A 12837-nucleotide genomic window follows, 5' to 3' on the forward strand; every position below is an offset into this window, starting at 1 on the left:
TGCATTCTTCAAAGCCCACCTCCGCTGTGAAGCCCTCTTTAATTATTTTCCCAGCCTAGTCAACAGCCCACACCGCCTTCCCATGGATCCCACTGTAGTGCAAACGACTAATGCCCTGCCCTTCACTGGAGGATGAAGTGCTGATGGGCAGAGATCTGGGTGGAACACCTTCTACATGCATGACACACCAAAAAAAGTGGAGTGAGTGCCTTCCAATCTCACGGAGCACGGGACAGTGCATAACCACTGGGGTTGCCACTCCTGAGGACTTGGCATTGGGCTCCTGGGGCCAGACGCAGCCTGCCAGGGACAGTCCTGACGGCTCGCAGAGAGATGCCTCCTTTCCTGAGCCTGTAGCTCCTACATACCCTCCCAGCGGCACGGACACTACAGAGACACCTGCCAGGGCAAGGAAAGCTACAACTTACCCCCAGCATGTACAGTCTTGCACAACTTCACAGCCCGGAGATCTTGGTCTGGCTAGCTAAGACTTAAACTCAACTCATCTGAGAACTGAGATGTGGGCCCTGCCGGGGCTCTGAATTCACTAGGGCAAGTCAATGAACCCAACTGAGCTTGAATTTCCTCTTTTGTAGAGTGAAATTTGGGGGAGTTTTAAAAGGAAGTATACTTGATGAGCATAGAGCTTAGAACATACTAAATGCTCCATAGATGCTGGTTGCACCACATCTTGTTAACCCCTTATCTACCATGAAAATCTCAATTATTTTCTTCTATCCATCCACCAGCCACCCATCTGTCCATCCATCTATTCAGATATCCTTCCATTCAGGCAGCACTAGTCTATGCCAGTTCTGTGTTAGGCCTTTGGGCTACAGAGAGACATACATCACTGCCCTTTCCATCGCAGGACTGTCAAAGGAAGGAGGCAAAAGATGCGTCCACGTGTATTTATGCCGAACTGAGAAGGCCTGGGACAGAGAGCAGCACAGGGCTGCAAACACCTGGGAAGGAGTGGCACGCTCCGCTGAGAGAGGGCTGAGGGCAGGCTGGGGCCTGGGCGTCTTCACAGAGAAGACTTTGAGTTTTGAACAAATGAGTATCGGTTTATTGCCTGGAGAAGAGCGAGGGAGAAGAGGGAGATTGTGAGCAGTGCACACACTTGGAAGGCATGTTTGGAGAAGGGAGAAAGGGCCAGTATGCTGGAGGCCACAGAATACAGTGACCGGGGCCTGGCGGGGGTTGGAGGGAGGCTGGAGTCCAGACCAGGAAGGACTTTGTGTAGCAGGCGATGGTGACTTAACCCTATTAAACAGTGTGCCATTCATCCTATAGATTTTGCTTCTCAAATTGTGTAAATGGATCCCTACTGGGTAGTGATACACACAAAATTAACAGTCATAATAAACTAGTAGTGATAAGAACAGTAAACAATAAAGCAACAGCCCACAGGTGCAATGTGGCCATGTGCCCAGTGCTTTCCCAGCAATATCTCATTTGATCCTAAGGGAACCCTTTGAGGATGAGACATTATCACCCTAGGGCAGTGGTCGGCAAACTCATTAGTCAACAGAGCCAAATATCAACAGTACAACGATTGAAATTTCTTTTGAGAGCCAAATTTTTTAAACTCAAACTTCTTCTAACCCACTTCTTCAAAATAGACTCGCCCAGGCTGTGGTATTTTGTGGAAGAGCCACACTCAAGGGGCCAAAGAGCCGCATGTGGCTCGTGAGCCGCAATTTGCCGACCATGGCCCTAGGGTAATCTTCTTCCTAGGATCCCCATGTTCCCTACAGATTTGAGACAATCTATATATATAAAAGGCTAATATTCAAAGTGTCCCCTCGGGATTTCGACGGGGAAAATGGGAGTTCAATTGCGCACTGTAACATGCGATGACCACCAGAGGGCAGCACAGAACATGGCGGGTGACCAGTGGTGATGGCAGGGCACCAAGGGAGGGAAGGAAAGGGTAGGGGGGCGGGGAGGTAGGGAGAACCGCGTCGTGGTGGTGCATGGGTAGCAAGGGATGGAGGAGGCCGGGAGGCAGGGAAGCAGAGAGGTGGGGGAACCTGACCAGCCCTGATGGCTGGCCAGGCCTAGGGACCCTACCCATGCACAAATTTCATGCACCAGGCCTCTAGTATTAAATAATCTGACAATAAAACTTAATTTAGACTAAAATAAGCATCCTTTGTGAAATAGAATATCATGGATTATTTAAAGATGGACCCTGGGATTTTGGCCTTGGACCAATGTCTTTGGAGCACAGCTGCAGACCCTGTGGGGGTGTGTTGATTCTCATCGGCCTTCACTGCTAATGCTTGAGGAGCGCCCCTGCCAGTGACAGAGCATCAGGAAAGCGCCTGGGCAGGGGAGTGACACGGCCAGATTTAGTGTGTTTTTAAAAGATCATTCCAGCCGTCTGGAGGGAAGACGGCTCTGTGGATGAAGAGGCTGCTGCAAGATACGAATGAGGGATAATGAAACCTCTACCAAGTCCGAGGCACTGGCCCGGACATAGGGGATAGAGGTGTGAGCCTCAGGAGGCAGAATGAGCAGGGCCTTGACAACAAGAATCTTAGCTACTCTTGCTCAATTGGCATGGCTCGTGGTTGAGCGTTGACCTATGAACCAGGAGGTCACAGTTCGAGTCCCTGTCAGGGCACATGCCCGGGTTGTGGGCTCGATCTGCAGTGTGGGGTATGCAAGAGGCAGCCAATCAATGATGAGAGAGCTCATCATTGATGTTTCTATCTCTCACTCCCTCTCCCAAATCAATTATATATATAAATATACACTGAGTGGCCAGATTATTATGATCTCTGAATGCATAATAATCTGGCTATATATATTAGAGGCCCAGTGCATGAATTCGTGCATGGGTGGGGTCTGGCCAGCCTGGCCAGGGGGAGGGGACATGGGCGGTTGGCCGGCCTGCCTGCTGGTCAAACTCCTGGTCGAGGGGACAATTTGCATATTAGCCTTTTATTATATAGGATATACACTGAGTGGCCAGATTATTATGCGTTCAGAGATCATAATAATCTGGCCACTCAGTGTATACTATAAGAATATTACTACTCTTTACTGAGAGGGTCAGGTATGTGCCAGGCACTGGACTATACCTTTTGCAGGCATTGCCTCACAACTTAAATAGGATGTTAGTATTACTAACCCTATTTTACATATGAGATAAGGGAGGGAAAACACAGCTTCTTCATTTGCTTAAGGTCATTCTATAATTGAACTACATGTCAAAGACAAAACCCTGCTTTTAAAGACCCCTGCGTCTCAGGAATCCCTTCCTCACATCCCTCAAATCTTACGCTGCTTTATTTGAAAGCCAAGGTCTCCTTCACAAGGCACATGGCCTTGGGGGAGTGACTACCCAACAGCTGCCCATGAAACCCCACAGGGATATGAAGGCCGCAGTCAAGCCCTGCACTGCCTCCCCGCCTGCCTCCAGACGATGCGTTTCAGCATCCACTGGCCTCTCAGGAGGGGGCCACTGCTACCAAAACACATTGGAGCCGCTTCTAACCATGTATTCAATTCCACGACAACAGCTTTTCGCTTCGCACTGTGCCATGTACCTCTGGGCACCGTGGACTGGGCGCAGAGCCTAATGAAGTGGAGGGAGGCCAGGTGCTCCCACTCTGGGCCAGCAGGCCCTCGGCCACCTCCGTGGCAGGAGGAGGAGAGAGACAGTGACAGATTGAGGATTTAGACCATCGGATTTGGAATTTTTGACCAACAGTGTAGGCTAAGAGAGCACTTCCAAAACTGCATTTCTATGTTTGCTTCTGTTCCTAAATGTTCCGGGTGGGGGTGGTGGTGAATAAACTCTGTGGCCAGGATGGTTTCTCAGACACTGAGGTAAACAAAGCAATTCAGGTCTCTGGGCTGCAGGACTTCCCAGGGTCTGAGATGCATTTGGAAATTTCCAAGGGGAAGTAGGCATGTGCAGAATTCCCCAGACTTTTATGAACCATGACGTTCTTTTGACCATGGAAATCCTGAGGACCTGCGGTGGGGGGGGGGGGGGGGGGGGAAGCTGGGAAGTGCAGGGCTGCTGCCTCCTCTCCTCGGACTCGCTCTTGCAAAAACCTTACCCAATGGCGGCAGTACATCACGGGCTCCATGTTATAAAGCCATGAAAAAAACTGTTTTCACAGCACCCACTTGAACACATTTAACACCCTATGTACCGGGCAGTCCATCTCCGAGGAAACGGGATCCCCGGAGGTCTGTACCGGGAGGTGTTGGTTTATGCTGGATCCCTCGGAACCATCCATCCAAAAGAGATAAAACTGGGCCACTTCCCAATGATCCAACATTGAGGTTCATATACTCATTTATTCAACAAATATTATCCAATACTTTTTATGTTATTTGGTTTAAGAATATGAAATATATTTTAGAGAGAAAAACAGGAAACAAGCAAACAAATAAGATACCTTTAGAGCATAATATTACGGAGGAAGTAGGGGGTGATGTCACAGTAGCAGGTGGAGGGTGGGAAGGAGGAACACATTAGAGGGGTCCTCATGGAGGACAGTTCTGAGGAGTTGACATTGGCATTGAGAGCTGGGAGGTGAGATGGGGCCAGCCAGCCAGGGGGTGGGGGTGGGGGGGCAGCTGGGGAGTGACAAGAGGTCTGGCCCGGGGAAGGGACAGGCGGTTCTCCGACTCTAACATGGAGAACCATTTGCTGGATTCTTGCAACAGGAAGGCAGTCCCTGTGGCTGCAGCGTAAGGAAAGGCTAATCAAGCGAAGAGAGCAGGAGCCAGACCCAGAGGGAACGGGGTCTGAAGGCTGGGCATGGAGTGGGGATGGTCTTCCCCGGATAAGAGGAAACCACTGAATGATTTAAAGCAGAGGAGTAACCTTCTCTGGTCTATGCCTCTGAAAGGATTGCTCTGGCTGCCTCAGGAGACTGCATCTGGAGGCGGGGATAGTTGCAAGGGGGAGTGGAGAGGTGGCAGTGGTCAGAATGGTGACAAAGAAAGGGAGGGCGATTTCAGATGCATTTGCGGGAGGGCGGGGGGGGGGGAATGAATGTCTTCCTGCATTTTCCTAGGCCCCATTTAACTTGTAAATTAAAATAACTTGATAGCTAATTATGGCCTAAGTCAAACAACAGATTTTCTTTAATAATCTCATTCTGAAATTCGGCTCTAAGAGAAGGAAACAGATTCCGAAGTGAAGGCCACATTTATGCCAAAAAAAGGAAAAGGGTTCCATGTGGTAGTGTTTATGATGGCGAACTATTATTACAAAGAGCCCAAATGTGTAATGATGGGGGCCTTGTTAAGACAGTTGTGCTGCATAAAAGGAAAATTTTGAGGAAAGACTTGGGTGACATAGAACATATTTAGGATATAACACTGAGAAAATGGATTCAGGCTGGTAAAGACAAGGAGGTTATGAACTTGGAATAAAGCGTATTTATGGGAGCTGTATTGGTAGAGACAAAGGAGCGTGATTCTTGGTGAATGGTGGAGGAAGGAAGATGGATAGGTATGGCTGAGCAAGATTACAAGTGACCCTGAATGTCCAACCCAGAACACATATAAGACAGCATTTATTCAGGTCCTGATACACATTAGCTGAGCATTCCAAGGTAGTCTACACTCATCACTTCATCAGATTTTTACAGCAATCATCTGATGTAGGGATTGGCATACCCATTCTATAGAACAGGAAAACTGAGGCTCGGGGACATCCGATGACTCTTCCAAAGCCATGCAGGTTGAAAGTGACTGGGCTGGGACTAGCACCCAGGCATTGCTGACCTTGAAGCAACTGTTCTTTATCATTCAAACAGTTCAACCCGGGGTTGACCACAGGAGTCCAAAAAGGGACTTCACCATCTCCTTCTGCCTCAATGTGTGACCTCAGCATCACGTGTGGATCTTGGTTTTTCAATGGACTCAGCATCTCACAGGGTTAGGACCAAGACATTCTCTCAACAAATAGCCAGTGTTTACCATGTGTGCAGGCACTGATTTAGGCCCAGAAGTGGGAAGATAACTCACACCATAAGATAATTTCCTCTCTCAAAGAACTCTCTGTCTAGCTAAGGAGAGAGCCAGACAAAAGGAAATTATATTACTAAAAAATGAAATCAGGGCTTCACACATGTATAAAGATATGGGCGAAGTCACACGGGAGAATTCAGAGTGAACTGTGACAGTCAGTGACGTCTTCATGGAAATGTTCCATTAAAGTGAAGCTTGAAAAGACAGGTAGGACTTCCCTAGCATAGAACACAGTGGTTTAATGGAAAAGTCAGGAACTCAGACGGCTTAGCTCTTCCTGGCTCTAGTACTTATTAGGGTGTCTCTTTGAGCAGGTTACTGCAGCCATCTGTACCTTAGTGATATCATCTGTAAAACGGAAATTAACATTGTGCCTGCTTCTTAGGGTGGCTGAGGATCAAAAGATTACACACACACACACACACACACACACACACACACACACACAAGCATTTAGCCTGCTGCTTGGAATAAGTGTCAATAGATGGCAATTATTCTCAGAGTCCAGGTAGGAGATTTCAGGCAGAGAGAATGGTATGGAAAAGAATGTGGGAGTGGAAAACATGGATCCAGAAGAGACAGCAGAGAGGTTGGAGCTCTGTGGTAGCCTCAGATGTCATCGTCCTAAGCCTGAGCACTTCTGAAGGTACCAGACAGCCAATGAAGCTCAGAGAGAGGAGCAGTGACATAATCAGAACCAAGTTCATAGGGACTGGAGAAGTGACAGGCAGAGAAGACTGGCCAGCTGGAGACTACTGAGTGGATTGAAGGAAATGAGACTTGGAAATCAGGTAATGCTAAAGGGATCTGTCCCCATGCACAAAGTCACACAGATGGTCGGAGGAGGAGGAGGAGGAAGAAGAGAAGGAGGAGGAGGAGGAAGGAGTTGGAGGAGGAGGAGAAGGAAAAAGGAAGAATGAGAAGGAGGACAAAGAAGAGGAGTTGGAAGAGGAGGGAGAGGAAGAAGGAGGAGGAGGAGATGGGCAAAGAGGAGGAAGAAAATGGAAGGAAGAGGAGAAGGAGGTGGTGATGATGATGATGATGATGATGATGTGGAGGACAGAAGGGGAGGAGGAGAAGGAAAATGAGGGAAAGATCTATTTTCTTTGAAGATCTATTTTTTATTGCATGGTGGACTATGTGCTAAGATATTATAACAACTCTGTGAGTTGGGAGTAGCTTGGAGAAGCAGAGTGACTCTCCACGGTGACATGAATTGAACAGAAATTCAAATCTGAACCCAGTTTGAACCAATTCTGTCTAACTTACAATGTTCCCACTCCTAACCCCATATTCAGGCTGAGAAAGAATGAGCAGGAACTGTGCTCTGGGACCCCAGCCTGGGGATCCCTCCATGAGAACATTCTCCCCTCGTGCCATCCCCCACATGACACCAGCCTCCATTTAAAGAGCATCTGCTCTGCTCGGACCCTGGGATGAGCACTTTCCACAGACTATCGCTAACCTCTCAACCGCTCTGAAAGATGCACGCGGCGTTCTCATTCTCAGAGGGGGCAGCAGACTCAGAAACCCTAGCCTGCACCCAGGGGCACAGGTCTGCCGTCTCCAAGGCCCCCGCTGAGAGGACCCATCAGGGAGACAGAGGCACAACTACCATGAGCACAGGGCAGCAAAGGGAAGAAGGTTCAGCCCTTCCTGGTATCTTCAGACACAGGGGGCAGCCCGCTGATGCCCCGCAAGAGGTGGAGGAGAGCCTACCTCGAGACTTGCTCCTCCGCTTCCGCTTCCCCGCCGAGGCGCTGCGAGGCGCTGGCTGCAGCTGACCGATCTCGATGGGTGTGTTAGCGCGGAAACTCTCCTTGAACTTCTGCATCAGGGACTCCACGGTCTCCTGCGTCGCCTCTGCTGTGGCTACAGAGTGGGCAATGGGGCTGAGGTTAGGGCTTGCTCCACCTCCAGTCCCTGGAGGCCTGGGACTGGCCACCCGGAGTCCCTGGAGTTCCCTCCCAGACCCAGGGATGATACAGAAGCCACAGGTGCCAGTATAGAGGCATGTACTGGCTTACACACTTATTTCTTGAACATCTATTATGTTCCAGGCACTGCCTCTAACCCTTGACATCTGGTGAGGAAAAGTTAGACACAATCCACGATACATGGAAATCTCAGCTTGGCAGCAATTTCTAACCTTGTGCCAAACCTCTGTGATAAGAAAGCACAGAATATGAGAAGAGCAGCGAGAAGCGTCATCTCTCCCATTCTGGGAGTCAAGGCAGGCTTCCTGGAGGAGGCAATATGGTCACTACGATGTTAAGAATGAGTAGGAATGAGCAAAGAAGGTAGGATTTGGGATATGAGTGCTCTGAGTAGAAGCAGAGGCACGTGTAAAGGTCTGAAGCCAGAAAGAGCACAGCACTGGAGCGATGGAAAGGAGTTCGGTGTGGCTGCAAGAGACTGTGCGAAGAGATGAGGCTAGAGAGGCCAGATCACCTGTAAGTCACACTGAGGAGTCTGGATTGTATCCTAGTGGCAAAAGTTCATCACCGAAAGGTTCTAAACAAAACTAGCATCTTCAAGTCCCTGGGATAACAATTACGAACAAGAGGATGAACAATCCAAGCATTGGTGGTGAGAGAGGCCAGTACAAAGCCTTTTGCGGTAGCTGGCAGAGGCAGCGGTGGCTTGAACCAGAACAGGCCAGTGAAGATAGACAGCAGTACGTGGGTTGAGCAACATTTCAGGAGATAAAATTACGGTATCGTGATACGTAGATCACTTGGCACAACATTCCCATTTCCCTTTTGTAAATGTACTTAAGGAAATCGAGGCCCCCAAATAAGGCATACGACTCACTCCGAGCTTGCACGTGGCCAAGTCAAGCTTTCTAACTCCTAGTCCAATGTTCCATGTGTCTCAATACTGTCCAGCGATTTATCAGTTAGGAGCCACATTACCACAAAACTGAAAATAGCAGAAAGTTCCAGAGAACAGACAAAGTGAGGTCAGTTGGCAGAGAAAACAAGAACAAAGATGAGAAAAATAAATCAGAGAAGCTTGAGAAGGGAGGAAAGCGGTCACATCAAAGGCGAGGAGAGTAAAGGAGAAAGGAGGAGGAACATGGCTGAAGGGCCAAAGTGCCTTTGTTCTGAGAAATTCCCAAAGAGAGCCCCAACTCTGAAATCTTCAAACGCAGCCCCCACCCCACCCCCCTCCACCTATGCCTTCAGAGGCTGGGGAATTTCTCCAGTCTGAGCTACATGCCGTCTGATGCCAAGAGATGGGACGAGCCAACGGTTCCTGTTCCTTTGAAGGGGTTTCACTAGACTGGACAAAGGAGGCTCTGAACATCCCAGCACGGACTCCTGAGGCACTCCTGTTGTCCCTGGAACGCTTATCGGCTGAGACAGGTGTGTCTGCGGGGAAGCGCCTACCCAGAAGGCAGGCTTGTGCACTGGGCCTGTGAGAGCCCCATCGCTGGGGACACAGTGGAGAATCCATGTTTGCTGTGGAAAAGACAAAGGGCAATACAAGCAAACCATGTGGTGGCATCTCCACTTGCTCACCTGCCTGTCTTGCCGTCCCTCTCCCCAGGTAATCAATCTCCTTAAAGGTGAGCAAGATCCCAAACCTGGACCCCTCCTCCAAACCTGTGACACAGAGCCCTCCAGCAAGTCGCTACAGTCCAATTCTGAGAAGCATGGTCAGGTTCAATACTGATGCTTTAAAACCAGCAGGAGAGAGATTTGCTTAAACTTGTAAGAGTGGTGCTATACTGCGGTCCAGAAACCTAGAGCAACTAAGTCTACAGCCTGCTGTGGATTGAACTGTCTGCCCCCAATGTCACATCTTGAAGACTTAACTCCCGATGGGACTGTATTTAGAGATAGGGCTTTTAGTGGGTAAAGTTAAATGAGGTCCTAAGGATGGGATGCTAACAACAGGGTTGGTGTCTTCATAGGAAGATGAAGAGGAACTCTCCTGATGTGCACACCAAGGCAAGGCCACGCACGCGCACGGTGAGGAGAAGGCTGTCCAAAACCCAGAACCCAACGTGCTGGCCTTCCAGCCTCTAGAGCTGAGAGAAGATTCATCCTGGTGGTTAAGCCACCCCGTCTACAGCGTCTGGGTATGGCAGCCCAAGTAGACAACACAGTCACTTGGAAGGGAAAGCTTCAGCAAATGAATTGGTGGGGGATACAGATATGTGTCCACTACAAGGTGCAATGTTGAAAAACACACACCAAACAACCGTCTTGATGCCCACCATGTGGACAGGAAGGCTAATATTAATGAAATGGTTGACATAGAACTGTGAAATTTACAAACAAGATATATACATATACACTGAGTGGCCAGATTATTATGATCTCTGAACGCTTAATAATCTGGCCACTCAGTGTGTGTGTGTGTGTGTGTGTGTGTGTGTGTGTGTGTATTAGAGGCCCGGTGCATGAATTCGTGCATGGATGGGGTCCAGCCAGCCTGGCCAGGGGGAGGGGACATGGGCAGTTGGCTGGCCTGCCTGCTGGTCGAACTCCTGGTCGAGGGGACAATGTGCACATTAGCCTTTTATTATATAGGATATACACTGAGTGGCCAGACTATTATGCGTTCAGAGATCATAATAATCTGGCCACTTAGTGTATATATTAAAGGAGATGTGGATGATGATTTAAGAGGTTCTATTAGAGGAACAGGACCTAGTCTAGGAAAACTATGGACACTTCCTTAATGAGCGGTGTGAAGATCTGAAAAGAATATGTGTTAATCAGGTGAGAAGGAAGTGGAGGGAGGGGAGTGAGGTGAAAGGAGCAAAAGAGGCAGAGGGAAGAATCTAAACAAAGACTTCCCTGGGAGAAGGAGTATGAGAAAGAGCTACAATAGCCACTGGGCTTGAAACACTGGTGAGTGACCTGAGATAAAGATGGAGAGGTAGGGAGTCCTAACGCTGACCCTGACATTAACCTTGACCCTGACCCCGACCCAGACCCTAACTGTTCTGGGACTTGTTAAGGATAGAACATGTTGATTTCCATGGCTTATTTCCTCCTGTGTATCATTATCCCTCCAACCCCAACCCTCCCAATCCCATTCAGTAGCTCTATCAATATCAATATCAAGTTGTCCATGTCTTCATTTAGGGAAGACTGCTCAGACAACAGAGAGAAAACTCATTGCAGAAGGACAAAAATGGAAGTGAGAAGATCAAGTAGGAGACTGTGCAGAAGTTCACACATGGGATGACATATATACCTGGATAGGGTAGTAGAAATCAAGTGGACAGAGTAGCAGAGAGTAGAGACAAAAAGAGTAGATTAGTAGAGAGAGATAATTGGGCAAAATCAAATAGTTATTTTTTAGGTACAATTCCTCCGAATGTGGCGAGTGACTGGAAAAGGTGGACATGGGGGAGGGAGGTAAAGAGGATGACTCCTGATCTTCTGGAATGATGGTATCTCACAGTCTGCAGAGGAACCCTGGGAGAACAGGTTTGAGATAGGAAAACGTGTGGTGCCTTCCAGATGTCTAAGTGGAGGTGTTGAGTAGACAGTAAGTTATGTGGGTCTCACCCTCACAGGAGAGAAATGGGCTCTATGGAGACCCCACAATGCATCCCTTAGAAAAGGTAGAGGGAGTGTGTGCATGCTCAGCATGTGAGCTTCTGGCACAGTACAGGCAAGAGAACAATTTCCTTCCTCATCTACACCGTCTGTTCTCCGTCTGCACCCCCAGATTCACCCTCCACCCCAGGTTCACTCCGCCTCACTCTATGTCCTGGAGGCAGACCCTCTGTGGGGTGCTGCATGGCTCCTTGTTACCTGGCTCTGAGTTTCCCCAGTGAGATCTCTGCAGGATGTGGAAGGACAGAATCTGGGAGTGTGTCTTCCCATGCCCTTCCCTGTCGCTGTGTCATATTTCTGATAGGGCCTGGGACCCTCAACCATGACAGCTTCTGCCCTTTTTCACAGACCCTCTTCTCACGGCTCCAGAAAAATTGTTTCCTCTCCCTGCCGGTCCACAGTTCTAGGGGCGGGCGGTGGTTTCCTGAACATTCTTGTCCCTGGTTCCTCAGTGCCCCAGGTTGATTCTCTTCACTCTGCGTGCACCTCAGTCAATAGTCACTTCAGTGAATTTTTCCTAAAACTCCCATTGGAGGGTGCCTTCTTTGTCCATCTAGGTCTAGAACCTTGACGCCTCCCTTTTCATCGTGGCCCTGACATTCAGCAACTCCTAAAGGTCAGCTTCTCCCCACTCTGCTATCTCTGCTTTGCTTTCTCCTGAGCTGATGCCCATAGCACTGGCAGGAGGAGAGGAAGACACACAGAGAGGGAAGGCTCGCTGAGCTGCGGGGTTTCTGATCCCGACCACAGCAAATCCCTTCCATCTGTTTGGCTGTTCTTGCCTCAGCGACAGTGCCAGAAGCTTAGAGGGGGAAGTGCTTGTGCAAAACCCCCTCCATGGATCCTTTCCTCCTGGGCACCATTCTCCCTCCCACACCAGCCCTCCCAATCCCATTCAGGAGCTCCATCAATATCAATAGATCAAGTTGTCCAAACAAGCCACAGCACCTCCTGGTACCCGCTGAGCTCTGCCTCCCCAGAGCAGCAAAATGTTTGCTCGTCGCCTGGCTGAATGCAACAGATGGTGCTTGATCTGAGCATCGCGGCAGGCCCAGGCAAGGGAGGGAGGGAGGGGGCTGCCTCCTAATTGACATATGAGAGATTGTCAAGTTTAATGAGAATGAATGACTGGGGCCTGTGCAGAGGAGCCCTGGTCCCCAAGTCATGGCAGAGAGGGAGCGGGAGAGAGAGAGGAGAGAAAGAGAAGAGGAGAGGAAAAGGGGGGAGGGAAGAGGAGGAAGAGAAC

General features: G+C 49.3%; 1 protein-coding gene across 4 annotated transcripts in view; it reads right to left on the reverse strand.

Moving 5' to 3' along the window:
- Positions 1-12837, reverse strand: part of ASTN2 (astrotactin 2) — a 749503-nt gene that overhangs the window by 528259 nt on the left and 208407 nt on the right. For 3 of the 4 annotated variants that reach the window (XM_079789926.1, XM_079789925.1, XM_079789928.1), the window contains exon 4: positions 7729-7881. The exons of the other annotated variant lie outside the window; for it this stretch is intronic. In XM_079789926.1, the coding sequence (XP_079646052.1) occupies positions 7729-7881 (153 nt within the window). The remainder of the gene's footprint in view (positions 1-7728; positions 7882-12837) is intronic. 4 annotated transcript variants of the gene reach the window in all.

The sequence above is a fragment of the Cnephaeus nilssonii genome, assembly GCF_951640355.1.
Source record: "Cnephaeus nilssonii genome assembly, chromosome: 14".
NCBI lineage: Eukaryota > Metazoa > Chordata > Mammalia > Chiroptera > Vespertilionidae > Cnephaeus > Cnephaeus nilssonii.